The sequence below is a fragment of the Gambusia affinis genome, linkage group LG13 (assembly GCF_019740435.1).
Source record: "Gambusia affinis linkage group LG13, SWU_Gaff_1.0, whole genome shotgun sequence".
Taxonomy (NCBI): Eukaryota; Metazoa; Chordata; class Actinopteri; order Cyprinodontiformes; family Poeciliidae; genus Gambusia; species Gambusia affinis.
Genome location: NC_057880.1, coordinates 21247100 through 21268895, shown reverse-complemented (window position 1 = coordinate 21268895; position 21796 = coordinate 21247100). Strand labels below are relative to the sequence as shown.

Below are 21796 nucleotides of genomic sequence, written 5' to 3'. Positions count from 1 at the left end.
TCAGAATATTTCTAGAGGAAACCCGCATATAAAAACAGCTTTGACAAATCTGCTTTTCCCATCAGCAGAGCAGCTTCAGAGAGACAGACTCCTTCCAAGACCTCCTTATTTTGCAAACCTACTCAATTATTCCTCCTGTGCCGCTCCATCCTGCTGTCTGGGTTAACACAGACCCTTAGAGGAAGGTTCAAAAAAAGGACAACACCAGAAAGGATGGAGGAGCTTTGGGGAAGGGTGGCTCGGTACTTGGCATGGTTTGTGAAAGTGGAACGAGTGAAGTGGAAAAGAGCAGAGGGAGGTGAAAGAGAGTGCGGCTACAGAAATGGTGGAGAAGGAATGAAGCTGTAAGCTGGTGGTCGGGTTATTTAATGTGATTAAAAACCCCAGAAAAACAACCATGTCTGTTGTCTAGTGAGCCCCTCTCCTCTAAAGCAATTACTGCCTGCTAACACAGAACAATGCTGCTCGTAATGAGCCAGATCTGCTGGGTGCACAGGCCACAAACATGGCCGCCTGTTCTTTGGTCAGCACAGGTCACATCTAGTGATTATATGGCCATTAAATTCAACCAGAGGGAGGCTGGCTCTCCTGGAAGGTGAATTTGGTCAAAATCTGAAAATGATGCAGTTAAATTGGCCCATTTGAAACAATGTTCACATCCAGGATGAATCACTGTTCTGCATTTACAGGTTTTTAAAAACCATTTCAATGCAGCCCCATAATCTCACACAGAAACATGCTTGTATTTTAGCCGATTGATTATTCATCAGTAAAGTAATCGCTACACAAAAGTCAAAATCATGGGGGTTGAAAAACATTCAAACAGCTTAGAAGAATAAGTGCATCTTTTTGGTTGATTTATTCATTTTCCAACGCTTTGCTCCAAATACCAGGATAACAGCGGCAGAGCTGCGGCGCTATGAACAGGAAGTCAAGGGAGCTGAGAAAATCTAAAACATTCTGATAAGCCCATCCACATCAGTCCGGCTCGCATCATCCGCCACACCTGCCCAGCTGGGTTAATTTGGGTGAGAGGACCTCTGCTGTAACCCCAATAGAAAAACAAAGAGCATCTCCAAACAGAAAGCAAAGCAGCTGAATGAATCCGTCACAGAACAGATTAGTTTTTAAGCATCTCAGTGGCTGGGCCAACTGAACGGCTCGAGGTGAAACAGCCGTTGACGATATCAGACACCAGAGGCCTCGTCAGCCCGTTTCCATGCACCGCTGCGACAAAGACGAGCTGAATAGAAGCTGTCTGGTGTCTCTCTGCCTGTGGCCTGTTGCTCTGATGAATTCATTCAGCCTCAGGCAACAAAGAGTTAATGGCTGCAGGGTTTATGCGATGGCATGCCTTCCTCCCCTCCTCACCCTCCTTTATTCCCTCCTCTCCCTTCAAACGGGCTGCAGCCAAATGAGGCATTCCTGCACGTTTCGATCGGATGCATTTAAATGCAGCGGCAGCACCGCTCACGCTTTGCCCCCAAACACTGAAAACAAAACGGGGATTTTGTTACACTGTGAAGCCCCTCCTCAAAGTGGGCCTCATACCTGCCTGCCAGGCGGAGAAGCTGGAGTATCACAGGAGGGAGTTACAAGGTCAGGCTGCCAAACAAATACAATACTTTTACCGGGGGATGATTATATGTAAACTTAAAAATAAAAAAACTGAGTTGCTATGAGTCTAACCAAATCTTATTTCTGCAGTTCAGCAGAAATCATGAAATTTCATCCAGATCCCAAGGAACAGAGTGGAAAAACAATAAAACATTAACAAAGTTCATTTTACTGCCAGCTGTGACTAGTCACTGAATGCTGCCTTTAAAAGGCCAAACAAACTTAAAGTTTACAACTCCTCTTAAATGCGTCTGCTCCTTTAAGAGCCCAAATTCTGCTTTGTTTCAAAAAATTGTATCTTTAAAGAGAGATTCTAAATAACAATGAAATATTTTACTAGCTATCATCGGTATTAGAGGGTGTTAAGGACCACAAATCATTCGTAACTGTTTATTTCATGCTCAAATGTCAAATACACCTTAATATGCACGGTGAAAAACCAACTATAGCAGAAGCTTTCAGTCTTCTATATTTACACTCTTGAGGATACAGCCAATGAGTGACAAGAAAAGTAAATGTTCCTCCTGGATTGGCTGCCACACAAACACCAGCCAATAGTGTGTCATGTTATTGCAGCTTCCCAAACATTGCTTTACATATTTTAGATAGACTCTTGAAAAATCTGAAGATAGTAGTGTGGACCGATAGTTTTTTTTTGGTCAATCATAGACCTTTAAAAAGCCTGACCCATCAAACCCAACTTTTGATTTTTTTTTTCTTTGAAAAGTCACTTAATATAATCGAGAAAGTTGCTTAATTGGCAACAGTGATGTGACAATTGTTAATGGTGTTTATGCTGCAGGCGTAGGGTTTTGTCACAATCTTTTGTGGAGCTATAAGTCTAAGTGATAAGAATCATTTATTACTCCTTTTTAGTGTCTAAATATTGCTACATAGCAATCAGAACCCCACAAAAATAAGTAATGCTCTTGAGCAGCATACCTATTTGTAATATACTTCTTAAGGACACCAGTCACAAAGTGTGAATAGTAAGCTGCACACAGTAATTGCATTTAATCACATTTTCAAATTTATTGATTGAGCAGACGGTGGAGAAAATTGTTAAATAATCAACAGATTTGTTTTTTAAAGCATTAATTGCAATTTATTGTAAAAACAAGAAATCAAAATACTTATAAGAAATGTATCATGTTACATGACCAACAATAAATGCTGATGGGAGAGAGTGTTAGTCACTCCTCTCTCAAGGTAGAGAAAAACAGACAGTGGCTGATTTTCACATCTGTGCATAAGTAGATCAGGTTGGTGGATAAGATCGGTTTTTCATAAAAGTATTGGCTGATCGCCAATCTCCTGATATTAAAGAAATTGGGGACTGTTTATCAGTGCAACCCTAATGGACAAGCAGGCTTTCCTTGAGTAATAGTTAGAAAATTGCACAAACCACCAGCAGGAGGAGGTTCACTCTGGTGTGTTATTTTACTTCCCTTTAAAACTAATGACTTTTAGAGATGTTATTGTATACAGTACTGCAGTGAAAGAAAGCATAAACAAATGCCTCGTCTTACATGACTTTATTTGGCATCCGACATCCTAGATTTTCTTTCCAATCCTACTTAGGAATATTTTAGAAAAAAATAAATAAATATTTGGCATCTTTTACAGGCAGCATTGTTTCCTCAGAAACAATGCAGAAAGAAAAATGCCACTATGCCCAACACACCAAAATCAAGAGTGCGTCACAATCAGTCTTCCAGTTCAGACAAGACAAAGAGCTGCAGAGGAACCAAGTCAATAAACAGAGATCCTTCATGACAAGACGAGCAACAGACCCAGCAGAAAAGAAAAAGATTCACAACAAAAACCGCAAAGCAGCCAAATCACTAACACATGAGCCAACATGCATGATCTTTATTAAAAACACACGGTGGCTTAGTTGCATGGTAGTCACTATTTTTGCTCTTCTTTACTTTAAGTTTATGAGGCAAAAAGGGGTAAGATTTTCTCATTTATGTACAATTCTCCCACACACATACCGAAGGTTTAATGTTAAGAGCACGGAAAATATTAGCTGACAAGACGTCTTATAAGCCATCATATCCATTTTTCTTTCTAATCTCCCTCAGGCTGGTGAATCGGTTGTTTTTGGCAACTGCTGAGCCAGGACTTTAAGATGGTTTCAATGAAATGCAAGAAAAGCTCAGGAGATGGGGAAAGCCGTGTAATCCATAAATAGTTTTGCTTTCAAACTGCCGTTACGAGAGCGACAAACGAGCGCCGGAGACGCATCGATCTGGCGGGTGACACGAAGTATGTAACAAGAGATTTCACCACCATGAGTTAAACCTCTGAAATAGTGTTAGAAGATCCTCCCCTGAGACCAAAGCCCTCCATAATGGACTGAGAGTAAACTGCACATAGTGACTGGGACTAAAAAAAAGAAAAAAGAAAGAGTTCAAAAGCTTCACCTAAAGCTGAATAAACATCACCTGAAAAATGAGCAGAAACCAGAACCTCAGAGGGCCTTGAGAAATCCTCCCACGGTCCCACAGCTACTAGTGAAAGTTTCTGATATCCACACGTGGTAAACAAGCTCACCATTTATCCTCGTCAAGTTTTTAACCTCAGTTGTGCCCCCCCTCACCCTTTTTTTCTTCTTGATGCTGTTAAATCTCCATGTAGCAAAATCTAAACAAAGACAAACTGTTCTTAAATATTATAAATCTCACACAAAAAACAATTTCAGAGTTCCCAGACCTATAAGTCATGGCTAAAATATAAAAATACTAAATGTTCAGCAGGCAGGAAGTAGAAGGAAGGAATGAAGGTAGGACACAAGGAAGGAAGGGAAGGAAAGAGGGTAGAACATGAGGAAAGGAAAATGAAAAAAAAAACAAGAATGAAAGTTAGGAAGAAAAGGTAAAAATTAAGGAAAGAAACAAAGGAGGAAGGAAGGAGCACACATGAAGGAAAGGAAGTGAGGACGAGGAAAAAAAAATGTAAGGATAGATAAAGGGAAGGAAGGTCTAGAGAATAAGACCTGGAATAAAGTCTGGAAACAAATATTTCTTCATTCTCATCCAGATCTGGAAGATACTGAAATAAATTAGACGTTTTCATACAGAGCAGCGGATCCATTATAACCCAATGTTTAAAGTCTCTTTTCCCCCACAAATTCCAACATTAATCTTTTAAACACAATATGAAGCCTGAACTTTCACCATTTTTTCAGGACTCATTTGAACAGATCACATCCTGTACTTTTCTGGAATTTCTAAGGACTGATAGAAAACTTCAACTTGACTTGAAACTATCAAATATATATAAAAAAAATTGTAACCACTTTTTCTCTAAATCTCCAAGCTAATTTATGCATCATCCACTTCAGATGACAGTCAGTGTTCTGTAAATAACAAAGTGCACATTGTCTTTATAAGCTGATGGCAGATCGCCTGGTGGAGACAAATTCATCCACACACATCTCACTTTATTCAGCAATAATCCTCTTATACCATCCTAATGTGAGCATTCAGAAAATGAAGGAGCAGCCAAGCGGCCTCCAGGCACAGCAGCGTTAATGAGAGCAAAGCGCAAGTTCTTTTTTTTTTTCTCTTAAATAAAGCTGCAGCAGGTGTGAATGCCAACGAAACGCTCTGAAAGGAAGCCATCTGTTCCAGTACAGTAGGAGCTGCTGTTTATTAAGGGGCTAAGCAAACTGCCGGGTGATGCTGCAGGTTAGGAGGGAGTCTGCAGGACGGCTACGTCCCACATGCTCAGAGGAACCGCATCCAGGCTTTCACTGAGCCACCAACTCAATTAGGCCTGAAGCAATCAATCGTGATCACTGAAATAATGAAACTAATTTAGTAATTGATTACTCGATAACTGGATTAAACAAAACCAAAAAAAGACAATTTGCGGAATAAAAAAAACATTCAGAATAGTAATTAAGCCAAAAATGTACAAAATATCCATACATTTTGCATTTTATATATATATAAAAAAATGGCTGCAATTAGAAACTGATTATTCTATTGATTATCCAAATAATTAATCAGATAAAAACATTAACCAATTTACAGGCATTTCATTTAACCACTTAAGCCTTTTTATACAGTAAAAAGGTTTAACAACAGATTCTTTGCAGCTATTAGAAGATGCAAACAATTCATTTTTTAATAAGAAAAGCAAGTATTTTATTGCTTCAAATGCAGTAACATTGCCTTCCTTTAGTGGGTTTTAACTGGGTGAAGTTAAAACTTTAGTCAAAACTAAACTTTAGCCATATTTACTTTGCGTGGTTAAATGAAAACCCGTTCAACGTTCCAATTTTTTATGCGAGTGATAACCACAATAATCATTTACTAAAATAATTATTTATAGCCCTGAACTCAGTGGTTTAATTAAATACACAGTAATATGAAGAAATCCTATGGATTTGCATAAAACAACATAAACATAGCCAAGCAGTGTTTTTCCAACATTAAAATACTATATCTAATCAGTTTTATCATTTTTACCCAGATGGCTTCATCTACAGATGGAAACAAAGAGTCGACAAACTCAAGTGTGATTGTTTCACTTAAGAGTTTTCTAAAACGTTATGTGCAAATATTTAACCAGAACACCCAGATCCAGTTGAAAATAACCATCAAGGAGGAGAAAAAAAAAAAAAAAAAAAGAAAATTTTGTCCGATCTACTCAGTCAGAAAAAGCAATTTTTTTTCCCCCTCTCTTTTTTTTTTAAACAGCGGGCCGTCTGAGACGACAGAACCTGGAGTGGTTCTGTTCAGACGTTTTATAAAAACAAACCCGCGGCAGACCCGTCTCCCCTGCTGCCGCCGGCACACAGAGGACACATTCATCCCCAAAAACGGGCACCATAAGGCGGTGGTGGGGGGGCGTGGAAGCAGAGACACACTTCAGCTCCAAGGAATTTATTCAGGCACTCTGACAGCCACGGCAGCAGCAAAACTCAATCTGCAAGAGTCGGATAAAACCGACTCAGTTCTAACCCGATGAGCGTTGATTTAATGACCTCTGTCCCCAGCAGGAGAACAGAATTCCTTTTCCACGCACTCAGCTATTTACACCGTTTTTCTTCTTCTTCGTTCTCATTATGCAGCTGAGGTCTTGAACTTTATGAGTCTTAAAGAACGAAGGCAGGAGTTGATTTTTTCTTCTGTTTGAGGTCAACAATCATAAAGCAGAATGAGACTTTTCCTCCACTTCAGGATACACACAACATCCATAAACTTTTGCCAAGCTTGGAGAGGCAGTTATCCAATATGCTGGAAAGCATACAGCTGTGCCTTCAAAAGGCACAATTTATCAAGTTACAGCCAACACTAGTATATTTTACTAGTATTTAAATGAAAAAAAAAATGGTGCATAATTCTGAAGTGGAAGGAAACGGATACATAAATTCATGCAACTTCCATGTAGAAAGACCTCAGACCAGGATTTGAACCAAGGAACTTCTTACTGCAAGGCAACAGTGCTCCCCTTTAATTAAATAAAAATAAAATAATCATCATAAGAAGCAGCAATCAGATTCTGTGCACTCCAAATCTGCAAAACAGCTGAAACACTGAGTTAAATTAAAACAAAGCCCAACTGTTTTGAGTTGCTTTGAAGCCATAATAAAGTAAACATTGACCAAAATATTTGATGTGCAACAATGGCACTTGGCAAAATGAAATGTTTACTGGTTTTCTCAGTTGTTGACTGTCTGGGATCTTTAATAACTTTTTGTGTTTTTAATGATGTAAAGCACTTTGAACTGCCTTGCTGCTGAAATGTGCTACACAAATAAACTTGATTGATCATCGTAAGCCACCAAATCAAAAAAAGTTATCCTTTTTATGTTGATCTCAGTATAAACCCAGCAGTTCTTTGAGGATGTTTTTATGTTTGTGAGAATATTTGAGAACAATCCACATCATGAAGTAGAGGTGTGCAATACAGGCCTAAAACTTTTATATTAAATATTTTGTGATATTATTGTAATAATTAGAGGTGGCATAAAAACAGTTACTTCCTTTAAGTTTCTGTATGGCTGCGACTTAAAACATTTGCCATTTGAAATGCACTTCTTTACCTACTTTAAAAAGTGAGATTCCGATCAATAAATCACACTGAGCAAATGCATTTAATTACGCTTTTTTTTAATTGTCTGATATTCATTGATGCTTTTGTGTAAAAGAAAATAGTATTTCTATAGTACTGTTAGTTTATAAGGACATTAATAAATAAAATTTTTCACAATAAATGCTCATCCCCGTCATGAAGTCCAAGGAAAACAGTTGGTAGCAGCATCAGGCTGTAGGATTTTTTTTTTCCAGCCCAAACAAGGAAGCTGATTGGAGTTGATGGAAAGACAGATGGAGCTAAAAACAGGAAAATTCCTGGGGGGAAAAATAGACAACTATAAAACTTGTTCAAGTCAAAGGATGAGGATGGCCTAGTCCAAGTCCAGACCCAAATCCAAGAACAGAAACTGTGGCATGACTAAAAAAATAGATGGTTATGGATAATCTCCATCCAACCTGACTGAGTTTAAGTTACTTTACAAAGAACAATAATCAAGTAAACATATTTCTCTCTCTAGATGTCCAAAAGCTGGCAGACAAATAACTGGGGGCCGTATTCAGAGGAATGGGGGCCCCTGGCCTGGAGCCAGTTTTAGCCCAGAAAAAAAATTTAATAAAACATATTTTACTCATGCAAATTACAGAAAATGTTAGGCAAGCCCACACATTTAGATGTACAAATTGATGCATAGTTTGTTTAAAACATCTAATAGATAACTCCATGTTGGTCCCAAAAAGATCATTTTCAAATATTGCTGTGTAGATTAAATTAACAAAATTCCAACAGCATTTAAAAAAACAAATAAAAAATACCACATGCAAAATGAGGCCATGTTTGGAAAACACACACAGTATACAGCAACAATAATTTAGGAGCCCCTAAAACTCAGAGCCCTGGGCTACTGCCTCTTTTAACCAGTTTTGAAGTCTGGCTCCGGACATACCTCCGGTATCTACAGGGAAAACTTGTTTTTTAATGTCCCACAGTGGAGACATTTTAAGTGTAACACCTAAAATGTGTTACACTTAAGGACGTAGGAGCAAGCAGATACATTTTATAAAGAAAAAGCTCCATAAAACAAGGATAAATAATCCAAGAGATAATAAACTCAAACGCACACCCACTTTTTTGTACGCTTCACAAAAGGTTTGAGGTGCAAACCTCTGCAGAACACAATGCATCCGTAAATTTCACTCATTATGCATGCGGACGTCGCTTGCACTCTAAATTTTAGTTGTTTCTCCCCCTCACGGGGGGGCATTGGGGGAGGGGTCCCCCTCCTACTCCAAGCACAAACTTTAATTGCATCTTTTCACATCTAAACTCCACATCCAGGCAGTAGTCTCAGTTATGTGATCATGATGATGATTAATCAGCGTTTTAACCAGCAGAACATGCTCAGAAGTGGATACATTGTAACTGAGCGAAGAGAAACTTAGTACCGACCTTGGAGGCAGATGAATCCAGCCGCGTACAGAACATCCAACAAGGTTTTTCCTCTCCGGGTTACCCCGGAGTTTACCCTCCGTTGGGTTTTACCCCCTGCCGGTACGTCCATGGTTTCCAGTTCGGTTTTTCCTTAGAAAAACCCGCAGGGAGAGTCAAAGCGAGAGTCGAGTCACCGTGTGCGCACAGGTATCCCAGCGCCGCTTCCCTGCGCAGCTCCCCCGGGGGAGAAGCCCGGACGGCTTCGGTTGCTCACCTGGTTTCACCGGAACACGGCAGAAACGAGAGGGAACCCAAACCAGGCCAGCTACACGAACCACTGAGTTCACACCGAGCAGCCACGCCGAAAGTTTGGACCCAACTCTATGAACTTCCAGGTGGCTCACAGGGGGGAAAGCTACGGGAAATGTCGGCTGTTGTGACTCATTCCAGCCCGTTGCGTGGGTCCGACCGAGCTCAGAACCGCCCGGACCGCCTTCAACCCGGTTTATCTCCCAACTCTGCTTCCTCCCGCTCCGCAGACTGAGTGGAGTGGATTTTCTTGCTCTCTCTCCTTCTTCACACACATGCAGTGAAGCAGGCTGGAAAACGGATAGCGCTTCCTGTAGATACCTTTCACAATTAGAGTCGCAAAGTGGTGGAAACTCGGGATTTTCTCCAGTTTCGAGCCTCTATTTTTGCATAATTCCTCAAGAAGGCCAATAGGATTGATTCTCTTTTGAATTTAAGTCCAGACTTCGTAGCGTTTCTCAACCCTGGTCCTCATGGCACACTTCACTGCATGTTTTAGGCATTTCCTTGCTTCAGCTGATTCCAGCTGATTTCAATTAATGACTGATTAACAGGAGTTTGTTGAACTGCAATCAGTTGAATCAGGCACGTTAAAGCAGGGGAAACCTCCAAATGGTGTAGGACAGTGTGCTTTCAGGACCAGGGTTGGGAAACACCATTCTGCAGAGTTGGGTAGAGGTCAAAAACTGCAGTACTTTGACATATATTTGCTCAAGTAAAAGTAAAAAGTAACCATCCAAGAAACAAATATGTTTTTACTCAAGTCAGAGTAAAAACATATTTGGTTAAAAAGTCTACTAAAGTACAGAGTAACTGATCAAAGTATCAACCATTTAACATTTAGAAATTACATCATCAGGCATAAGTGGACATTTTGGTATTATAAAGACCAAAATTACAATAATTCATACAAGTAACAAAAAATAACAAACTTAGGCAAAATAAAAATGGTCAAAATCGGTGTACTTCAATATAAAACTTAGGAAATTTTAACAAAAACTGCAGGTGTGTGTCTGTCTGGAAAAACGTTTGTTTTTCCTTCTGTGGGTAGAGAATACAAATGTTTTATTTAAGTAAAAGTAGTGATACTTCATAATAAAATCACTCAAGCAAAAGTAAAAAATACAGCATAGGAAAAATACTCCTAAAAGTATTTTTTTCTTTCAAAAAAGTTACTCATGTAAAGTTAATTGAGTAAATGTAACTAATTACTACACATCTCAGCCATTTTGATAAATTAATATGCTTTGACCTAATTTTGGCCAAAGAAAAAGATAAACAATTAAAACATATTTTTTTTTAATTAAAAATATTTATTTAACACAATTATCACAGAACCTATGGTGATTTTCCGCATTACTTTCACACTAAACATATATGTATATATATATATATATATATATACAAATATATATATATATATATATTTATATATATATATATATATATATATATATATATGTATAAATAAAAATAAAATAAAATTTTACTTTGAAGTTCTCGACATCCTTTTAACAACGTGTATATTTCTGGTGCCTTGACACATGAACCTTTCTTTTCCAAATGCAACTTCCGGTGATTCAACTTGGATCAGGAATACAACAGTGCGACCCTCCGGTTTAAAAGGATCAGTCTGTTTAAACTTAGACATTTTTTATTTGATGCAAATATTTGCCATAAAAATTAAATAAGTTAAATATAAGTTTTATCAATCTACAAATGACTGCAAATTGAGTTAACGGCCCATAAATATTGTGAAACATAATTTGTGTAGCATAGTAAATACATTTATTGTTTATGTTGAACATATGATTGGAGGACTTTACAGAAAATACTTTGAGAATTTAAATGTTTACATGACATAGGGACCAGTAAAGTGCACATTAAGTAAATTAAATACCTGACTAGATTAAATAAACTAATTAGAAATGTTTTTTAATGGAAAAAACTGCAGATTTCCAACCGTTTTAAGAGAGCCAATAATTTTCTGGACCAGTTGGGGTTTTCAGGCTGTTTCTTCTTCCCTTTCCCCCACAAACTGGGATCCAACCAGTCCGGTGATGATCTATTTTTCTGCTGTTCTTCTTGAGAAGGTTCACGTCTGAGTCCATCACTACACCCAGACTTTAGATCTGATCACTGGTTTCTAGCTGTAATAACTGAAGTTGTGTGTCGACTTTATCGTCTCTAATCAACTGGACAAAAAAAAGACAAGAGAACCACTAATCAAAAAGTTTTTATTCAAGGAACCTCAGAGAAAGTGCCTACTGATTACACACAAGACTGTTCAGGAATCAGGCCCAATCTGATGCTCTAACCATCTAAAACATTCAGTTTAATCCCAACAAACGGATCAGGATCACCTCTTAAGATTATGTTGACTTATCATTTGATGAATGCATTTTTTCCCCACAAAGTTTTCAGAGTAAGGAAGACTTATAAAATATAAAACTGTATTAGGACAATCCAGTTCTGCGGAGACGCTTCACTAAAAATGCAATCAGTGAGAAAAAGACCACCACCTGAGAATCGTGCAAAAATAAACCGTCCCCATCCTCATTACTAAATAACTTTATACAAACATGCTCTCAAAATGTGGCAGGTGGTGCTGAGAGGCTTAAACCTTGCACCAAATATTTTTAAGACATCCAGGTCGAGATAAATCAAGCAGCCTAGGGTTTTTTTATTCTGAAACAATTTAAAATATTGTTTTCCAGCTTTTTGAGTCCAAAATGCCTCAAAGTTTTAAAGTTCAGCAGCAGAAAAAAAACATTTTTACATCAAAACAGTAAGTTAAAGCAGCAGATAATTTCACAACTTAAAATTGTGTCAGTCTGATATACTTTTCACCCTGTATCCCAAAGCTTTAACCTACCGTAATTGGAAATTAAATCTCAAAAGGCAAGAAAACAACGCGTTCATGCAACCTCATCTCACACCTCAAAGTCTACAGAGTTTATTTTCTTGCACTGATAAAACAATCAAATGGCACAGGAAGAGAGGAAGTCACAAAAATCTGAGATCCAAACAACACAAGAGGAAAATAAAACCCAGCACGAGTGACTTCATGGCAACAAATCAATTCAAAGTGCAGCAGCTACTACCAACACGTTAATGAGGCACTCAGGCAAAGAAGAAGTTCAGGGCCACGATGAAGGGGGGTAAGGCTGTTGGTCAGCAGGAGACAGAAACATTTAAAACCACAATGTGTCATTTATGCAGGGAAGTCTCCAACCGTGAAGGTCTGGGGTGCTGGGAGTGCATAAGTGCCCAGCTGCGAGGATAAAGATCCTGAAACAGCTGGTTCTGTGTGGTAGTGTCGTCAGTCATTGTTGCGTCTCAGGAGACGAGTCTTTATAAAGAATAACTCTGATGTGGAGATGTGACCTCTGGAGCTGCTCACTTCCCAGTGTATAGATCCACAGTGCTGGAGCTCAGGCCCCGGCTTTCCCTGAAGTTTCCGCCTCCTCGAGTCTGGAACGGAGGTTTAGAAGAAGAGGAAAGCAGAGATCAAATCAAACAACTTTATAAATCCCCCAAAACACATTTCAGTTTGCACCACTCTGGTCAACACGACAAAAGAAGAAGAAAAAAGAAAATACAAACAACCTCATGCAGAGATTGCTTGCACCCCTGCAAACAATCTCTGCAATCAGAACAGTGTTTGTTCTGATGCCACTTCCACATCACAACAAACATGATCTTTTAGGCTTTATGCAATAAACACCAGGATAAGCTCTTTGGCTAGTGGCCAACAGAGTTTAAATGCCGATGATGCAACATATACCCCTACTATCAAAAGTATCTATTTCCCTTCTACTTTTTGCACATTTTTCTTTGCAGCAACAAACTTTAATGTATCCTATAGAGTTTTTATGTGACGTAAACAATTAATTGCTGAGGGGAAGGGAAATGATAATTAGCTTTCTAAATTTGGTACAAATAAAAATGCGAAAAGGAAGCGTAAATAGATTCCAAATATTTCCATCCTCACCTGGAAAGAGTCGTCGCTTGTTTTGTTCAGGTAATTCAGTGAAGCAGCTCTCTTCATGCTGGGAAAGTAAGAAGAGGAATAGTTTATATATAGGTTATTTTCACAAAACCGATCTAAAAACCTTTCACACTTTGAATGATGAAAGTAGAAAAAAAAAACAAGCATTAATAACTTGCATTTACTTCAAATAAAAATGTTTATTTGTTAATTACTTGGTGTTGCGAGGTTCAGGTGGTCCGTTGCCCTGCAGTTTCTTCACCAGCATCTCACTGCTGCGACGCAAAACGTCTCTGAGCTTCCCCAGAGATCCGCTGCGCTGCAGAGCTCCACTGCCGTCCTGCAGACACACACACACACACACACACTCAACCTCATCAGCCATTCTCTGACAGGAAGCTGCTTTTTAAAAACATTTTTTTTTTCATTTTTTAGTTTCATATTTGTTCTAGTATTGTTGAATTTGTGACATAAAAAAATAGATATTCCTTTGTGAAAACATGCTGAAGAACAGATACTGCCATGCAGATGTGCCTCAGTTATGGTTAGATGTAGAAATGTAAAATCAGGCAAACTCATGCATCAAGATATGTCCCTGCTGTGATGTTAAGGTGAATTTTTCTTCTTAAACTTCACTAGCTAGAGCTGAAGTACTCACTAAAGTCAGGATCAGGTAGTCATTATTGAGGCAGCTTTAGCAGAAGTCAACACACCCTGTACCAGCTAAAAGCAGCCTGTTCAATATTTACCAGTCCCCTGGTAAAGGCCTAAAATAAGTTATTTATGTATTGAAAAAGCATAATCATAAAACGACAAGCTGAAGTGAAGTCAGAGAGATTTGGAGCAGGAAGGTTTGGGATCCAGTACAATTAAATATAAATAATTCAATTGTACAATTTTGTTCTTTTTTTCTTGTGTATATGTTCAATTTTTCCATTAAACAAATCTGGGTTTTCACAAACAACCAAATTCTTTTCCTCCTTTAAAAAGATGTAAGAGGCCATTTTATCTGCTTCAGTAACCTTCTCTGCATTATGATCAAATATCCACAAACAGCTGAATGAGAGGCGGCCAGAGAGCAGCTGAAACACCAGTCATTAACACTTACGATGCAAAAAGCAAAATCAGACTTTTTGAAAATGGAGACCAGGCATTTCTCTACGTTTTGTCTAAACACGGTTAAATGGCTTATTGGCTGAATTATCAATGAGTCCTATCAAAACAGAGTAAACATGCGAATGTTAGCCTAGCTCTTCAGCTAATTGTTCACTATGAAAAAAAAAGGGAGGCTTTTTTGAAACTGCACTACATGTGTTGACTCAGAAACATGCTTGAATGCCAGTTATGAAGCTATGCCACCTGTATTTGAGGCATGATCATAGCTTAGCTAACTTTGTGTAAGATGTGTCAAATTCAAGGCCAGGGGGCCCAATTCAAGGCCCGCCCTAAGTTTTTATGTGAGGGCCACATAAATAGAACTTTCAAGATAACAGTTGTATGCTTAAATATGATTTTATCAGTCAAATTAAAGCAGTTTTTATCTGTATACTAAGTTATAAAATTGTGAGATGTTCAATATTTAATTTTAAGTAGTACTCATCAAATGCAGCCAATTATTAATATTTTAACAGTTTGCTAAGGGGTAGTTTTATCAATACATTTTGCCACAAAAGGCAGGATTTCCATAATCTTGATGAGGGCCAAATGAAAATAAATTTGACACCACATGAAGAGCCAAAACGTGCAACTGTGACGAAGACTGACGACTCAGGGGGCTAAGAGTTAAGTCTAATGCTGAGGAAATATAATTTGTTCTTTTACTGCATTTTATAGCTAAAGTTTTCACGTAAATCAGCAAAAACATAATTTTTGAAAACCAATTAGTAGTGTGGATATATTTTCCTCTTTTGTCTTCTTCACTGTGAATGGTGCCAAGGTGAACTTGTGTCCTCATTCCACTTGTTTTATTTTTACTTTCAAATTATATTTCCAGCTTCAGACATGGGGAAAATTAGGCAATCAGGGATATTCTTACAGCCGTTCTTAGACTTGTGACGATTATTTGTATAGTTTTAGCTAATCATGATAAACATAGTTTATTATACAAAAATTAATTTCTAAAACATTCACTGTGTAAATCTTTTGAACAATTTCAAAATATTATCTTAATTCATTTTCTATCTTTGTTTAAACAAGAGTTCTCACACAAACAGCTAATCTAATGAGAAATCAATCAGCAGGCAATGATTTCTTTGCATTTGTCCTTATAATGATGAGACTATGGGTCATACATTTTTCAATTTTACATAAATAAAAATCTTTCCTTGTCCATTAAAAGTTATTTTAACAATTTCCCACCAAAAACAGTACTAAAATAGTCATAGAAGATCTTGGATGTTTCATGGAAACTAATGGGGGCTTGTTCTGAAGCTAGGAATGGGCGATATGGACTAAAACGTTTATCATGATATTTAGTTTATTGCAATAATGATCAAAGTGACAATAAACCTCTTCCAGACTCCATTTACATAAGGAAATGTGATTTTGTCACTAGGGTTGTTTTTTTAATGTACTGATATTTATTTATAACTTCATAAAACTGAGGAAAAAATAGTAGAAATGCAGAAAATAAAGCCCATTTCTGAGGTTGTATTCATCACTGTCACAACAAATCTGAATTCTTATGATAGTTTATTGTTAAAAACATATTTTCTGTGTGATAAATGCCCACCCTTAGTTGATGCCAACCTAGAATAGGATGTTCTCTGGTCTTTCCCATTTTCACCATGGTTCAGTTATGTAAACACAACAACATAAACATCGTCTTAGTCTTCACTTGTTTTATGTTTGGGATGCTACCATGTTAAAAGTTAAAAATAATCTTTATGTTCAAGATGTTTCTTTTAAACCCTTTCCTGTGGTTATGCTAATGCAAAGACTTCACTTCAGAGCCTTTTTGAAGACTTTTCCAATAACCTGTTAAAGGAGCTTTAACTAAATGATCAACCAGACCAAATGGAGATTTTTAACAGTACAGAGAATAAACAGTTGCATAGTTTAGTTTATCTTTACACCACAGTATTTTATCCATCCACCCATTCAAAGTTAAACCAGCTGCAGTGTAGGAGTATCACCAGCAGGGAGCGATGCAGGCACTTAGAGATAGAGAACGATTCCTGCTCACATTCATGTTTTCATCCAAAGCAGAGAAAGACACAGTGTTCACAAATGAAAAACTTTATTTGAGAATACCAACAAGTGTTGATGCATTAATCATCACAATGCAGAAGGGTGAATATATAGATATAATGCATAATACATACTAAGATAAAGCTTATAGAGCTTATGGTTTTTGTTCTTTCACAAATAGAAACAGAATCCCACTTTATATGTTGAGAATAGACAGTTCAATAAATAAGCAAGCATTCCACTAACAACAATATCATCATAATTGAGTGAACACTGTATTATTTTTCTTTTGTTCAGAGTTGCATTAGATGTATAGGCATACTCAATGGAAAGGAATGAAGAATCAAGGCATGTAGCACATTGAAAAGCCATAGAGTGAATGCACTTGTTGAATCTATAAATACAGCCTACAGTTACACTTCCAAGATGTTAAGATCATTTACATTCGGTTAGGGTAAACCGTGAGGAGACACTCGAACTGAATTCCTGGTGCCAAAAAAACATGATTCACCAAAGCTACAATATCTACGCTGAGCAAGAACTAGAAAGGCTCGAAGCTTTGTGTTCAAACTACGGTTTCCAACGCCGGATTGTTTCACTTTGACTGTACTACTGTAACAAGCACATAACCACACTGACATCTGTAAAGTGACACCATTAGGTTACATCTCCAATGCCATCAGAGCAAAGAATTCTGGGTATTTGTATTAAAAAAGGGTTCAAAATCCAACATTAATGGCAAGGTAATCTCGCAAGTGGCTTATAGTTGAGCTGTCCGCTCCAGCTGGTCTCTGCTCCACATGTCAAACTCATAGTTCTGGTCAGAAGTTTACATACACTCATCCTCAGCGTCAACAATATATTATTAACGATTTAATAATAGTGGATCATGTGCAATACACAAGTGTAATTTAGTGAAATGTTCTTATTTTTTCCACATTTATGGCTGTTTCTTATTTTTGGTCAAAGTATTTCTCATTACAATTTTATTTTGCTACTACACATTGCATAATAGAATTCTGGCAAAAGTGATATTTTACATTATTTTTTTTTTTCCAAATTTGACTTGTGCATATTCTTCTAAAAAGATTATCTTTTGCTTCAAAGTCCATCCATGGAATTTAAATTATTAAGAAATTTTCACACTAGTCTGCTTGTGTTGATTCCACTCCACAGCTGCTCACGCACAGACTTGGCAGATGTTTTACGCCGGGTTCGAACTGGTAACCTCTGGGTCTGCTCTTCCTACCGCCACCCAGAAAGATGAGCATTTGTAAACTTCACACCAGAACCGTATCTTGGCAGAATCGAGCCTTTCTTGAACACCACAGAAACTAAGGACACTGCAAGCAGGTGGGAGCCACTAGAACACGTTACCATGGAAACAGTAGCTTTCTGTCATCAGGCAAAACTTCTCTCGTTAGCAACAGGCAACGCTCACTACAGCCTTTACACTGCGCCAAAATGTATCAAAAGCCTCTAAAAAAAAATGTAAACAATGATGATACAAAAGAACCGACAACATGTAACGTAAAAAGAAAATAAAAATGGCAACGATCACTTTTCTTCAGCAAGGCTGTACAACCTTCATTGGATATCATACAGTACCATTTCTGAACCAGGCATCAGGTTAAAACTTTACTAAATAAACGTCTGTAAAACATAAAGTGACGAAATCCAGGCACCAAGATGGCAGCTCAACTTTTAGGCTTCAATACCTGATCCGTGAGATCATGCAGATAAACTAAACTGTAGAAATTAATATTTTGACTCCATGATAACTCTAAACATTTCTTTTCCCACCTTCAGCTCTACTAACTAGATAAATAAATCTACTATGCCCACATTAAAAAGTATAAATAAATTCTGCTGAAGGGGGAAAAAAACACGTACAAGTGACGTCCTCACAGGGATAGATTACACACACACACACACACACACACACACACACACACACACTCATAACTTCCTCTAAAGTGAGAAAAAGAGCTGAAAGAAAGACTTCTGGCATTGGTTAGTGACAGGAAAAGTTTGAGAAGAGCAGAGATGAGAAGACCAAACGTCCCAGCAGTGGCCAGTTGAGCAGGGAAGAAAGATGACAACCAGGAGGGGAGGGGGACTTTCTGAGTCTCCTGCAGAGGGAGTGGGGGGCACCGGAGACGGAAGAGGAGTTGTTGGTTTGTAGGGACAAAGGAGCCCAGAGGGAACGACAACACACATCCCTTTGTTACTGTGTTGGGGGGAAGGATAGAAGCATGAAGGAATAATCTTGATGGCTTAGGCCTGATAAACGAGAGAGAAGAGAGACAAAAACAAGGACAAAAAAGGACAGACATTGTAAGATTAAAAAGCTCTGGGTTGGGCTTCCTGTTTTACAGCTCCCTGACTTCTGACACATCTGAGATACATCGATCCTCAGGCATTGCATTTGTAGACTCACATTTTCAAATCTTGCAGCTAATTTATCATACGTAAATAAAAAGGTGTATAATAGACATTAGAAGCACCATTAAATAAATTATCAGGTGATTTCTTGACTATTTTAGCAAGATTCAGATGGCCCAACACCCAAATCTTAACTTTTTATTCAAGCTAAATCTCCATGTTTATATAATATTCTTATTAGTCTTGGTTAATTCATTTGTTTATCTATTGGTACTCCTTTTTCAGACCTACTTGTTGTATTTCATACCTCTAACCAGACTTTTTTCAAACCAAAGCATATGGATTTATTGTTTTGTATTTTCATGATTTATGGAGATACGTGGTGATAAAAAAAAGCCTGGATCTCACTTATAACTAAATTTAATTGCGTACAACCGTCTGAAAATCAGATTTTCAGATGATTTAACTTGTGTAATGTGTTTATCTGGTTAAGTTCCAGATAACTTTTATAGATATGACAAATTGTAACCACATTGTTACCAAAATAAGTGACTTTCTGCTGCTAAATATCATCTATTAAATACATAAACATATTTCCTTACAGATGAGTTAGGACCAGATTAAAGAAAGTTACAATAAATCCTCGGATTAAAGGCAGCTAAAAGTTGATGCATCAAATAACATAACCTGATGTAGATGCAACCATTTAGTTCACAAAAATACTCAGGAACGAAACCTTTCATTATATTTAGCAAAACTAAAATAAAAGTTTCTCAAACTCAAACTGCATTATATTTTAGAAGGAATTAGCAGAAAATTGTCTGGAAACACTAATGTTTTTTCCACATTTGGGAATGGGCAATTACTGTGTTATTCACAGTTAATTACATTTAGATAACTGTTATTGAGTGCAATGTTTTATTTATTGGAGCTTGATTTGTTTTTTGAGGCTCTGACTGCAGTGACAGATTAATAGAAAAAACCCGATGAATTTTGATAAAATATTTTTAACCCTCTTTTCACAGAGAAATATCACAATAATGTGATAAATGTATAGAAGAGAATATTTCATAGTTCTGGTGTCACATGATCAAAGAAGCGTAATTTTGATTGGCTAAAGCTGCTTGACTCAATCTAGTGCTGAATGCTTTGGTTTGAGTCACCAAAAGGTCATCACATCTGCAGGCAAATTTCTGAAGCTCAATGTTTTGCTGGCAAATATCAAATTAAAAACATTCATATTTTGAATTTGATAAAACCTTCAATGTCATTAATTCAATGTCTAAAGACAAACCTTTCTGCTTTACATTTCTTCCATACATATTGCTCACCCAAGCTGGAATACAGTAAAGTTAGGATTTCCATCCCTGTGTGAAGTGAAAATGCTGCAGCATAAAAGCTGCATTTCATTATAAAAAATAGAAGTCAACCCAGAAAGCTGCAGTCAGATTAGCGATGCAGTCTTCGTGACTCAGCTGTTTTTATTTTCTCCTTGGGTACTGGAAAGTCTGAATCTGGCAGAGAGTGCACAGTAACTGACTGTGCACTGCAGATGCAGCACAGAATGCAGCAAATACTATGAGAAAACCTCATTTTAGCCAAATGAACTAAACTAAACATTAAAATCCTAATAACCACACTGAACTATGTACCATCACTAACAAAATATTTCTCATTACATCTCTCTGCATCACCCCACCCAGGTTTGTTTTCATTAACAGGGAGAGTACAATCCACTGATTGCCAGGGGGGGGAGTTTGATTGGCAGGCTGATTGGTTGTCATGGCAAGACAAATCAACAAAGAAACATGTTAGTGGTGAATGAGGTATGGGAAAAGCAAAAAAAAACAGAAGAGGTTTGAAAAGCAGTGCATTAAATGCGAAAATTGAAACTCCTGCAGGCACACGTACACTTTTCAAGTCATGCTTTTAATAAGAGATAAAACTAAATGAACCCAACACACAACCACAAACGTGTTGTGAAACAGCTGTGATGTCATCTGGGTTAGCAACCTGTACACCAAACTGGTTCAACACACACTTAATGAGATTCTGTAAGCAGACAGTTAAATAATGTTGCATAAGGTAACAAGAGAAAGCAGATGGGTATCAGCTCTGACACAAAATCCTTTGAATGTCTAAAGCGAGGAAGACGATGGCTTCAAACAAAGGCTAGATGAGCAAGGCATGTTTTTACATTTGTAATTAAATGGGTGGATGAATGGAAGTAATTAACACTTAACGTAAACGGGTCAAGCTGTCAGAAATGATGAGCAAATAGAGAAATTTTTTCACTCTGTCTGACAATGGACTGCACTTTCGCATGAATACACATGCAGTTAGATCGACTGCTGTTAAGCTTGGAAGCAGTTTTACATTTATTAGCACCTTGGTGAGGATGTGGACAAAGCCTTAAATGAATTTTTCATTGCAGTAGGTTAATCGCTCAATGAAAATTTTTATAGAAATCCAACCTTTTATTTGAAAGCATTTAATAAGTGAAATGAATTAATCATTGGTGCTGTTTTCTTTCAGGTTGTTAGACTGGACAAGGACCCTGGTCTTTCTTTTAGTAGGATAATGATTTAAAACAAAAAGTCAAATCAAAGCAGCACTCAAAATCAGCCTTCTTTCATGTTCATCTAACATCCTAAACCTGTGAAAACCTGTGATGTAAACCGAAGATACGATAAAAAAAAAAAGAGATGTGTATTATCTTGGGTGCATTCACATCAGCCCAGTTCAGTTCTCTTTAATCAAACTCCAGTTCGTTTGGGGAGGTGTGAATGCGTAGTCAGACTCTAATGCAGACCAAAAAGTCCA

The 21796-nt window shown here is 37.6% G+C and overlaps 2 protein-coding genes across 20 annotated transcripts in view; both read right to left on the bottom strand.

Annotated features, from left to right (window-relative positions):
• ptk7b (protein tyrosine kinase 7b) overlaps window positions 1–9927 on the bottom strand; it is an 81388-nt gene extending 71461 nt beyond the window's left edge. The window contains exon 1 of one of the 2 annotated variants that reach the window (XM_044137520.1): window positions 9118–9927. In XM_044137520.1, coding sequence (XP_043993455.1) covers window positions 9118–9229 — 112 coding nt within the window. In that variant the 5' untranslated portion in view covers window positions 9230–9927. The remainder of the gene's footprint in view (window positions 1–9117) is intronic. The other variant, XM_044137521.1, reaches the window with a different exon arrangement.
• Window positions 9928–11627: 1700 nt separating this feature from the next.
• klc1b (kinesin light chain 1b) overlaps window positions 11628–21796 on the bottom strand; it is a 29825-nt gene continuing 19656 nt past the window's right edge. For 13 of the 18 annotated variants that reach the window (XM_044137523.1, XM_044137527.1, XM_044137531.1 and 10 more), the window contains 3 exons: window positions 13615–13739; window positions 13403–13460; window positions 11628–12882 (listed from right to left, as the gene is read on the bottom strand). In XM_044137523.1, the coding sequence (XP_043993458.1) occupies window positions 12808–12882; window positions 13403–13460; window positions 13615–13739 (258 nt within the window). In that variant the 3' untranslated portion in view covers window positions 11628–12807. Of the gene's footprint in view, window positions 12883–13402; window positions 13461–13614; window positions 13740–16620; window positions 18872–21796 lie in introns of those variants that run through there. The other 5 variants (XM_044137536.1, XM_044137539.1, XM_044137535.1 and 2 more) reach the window with 1 other exon arrangement.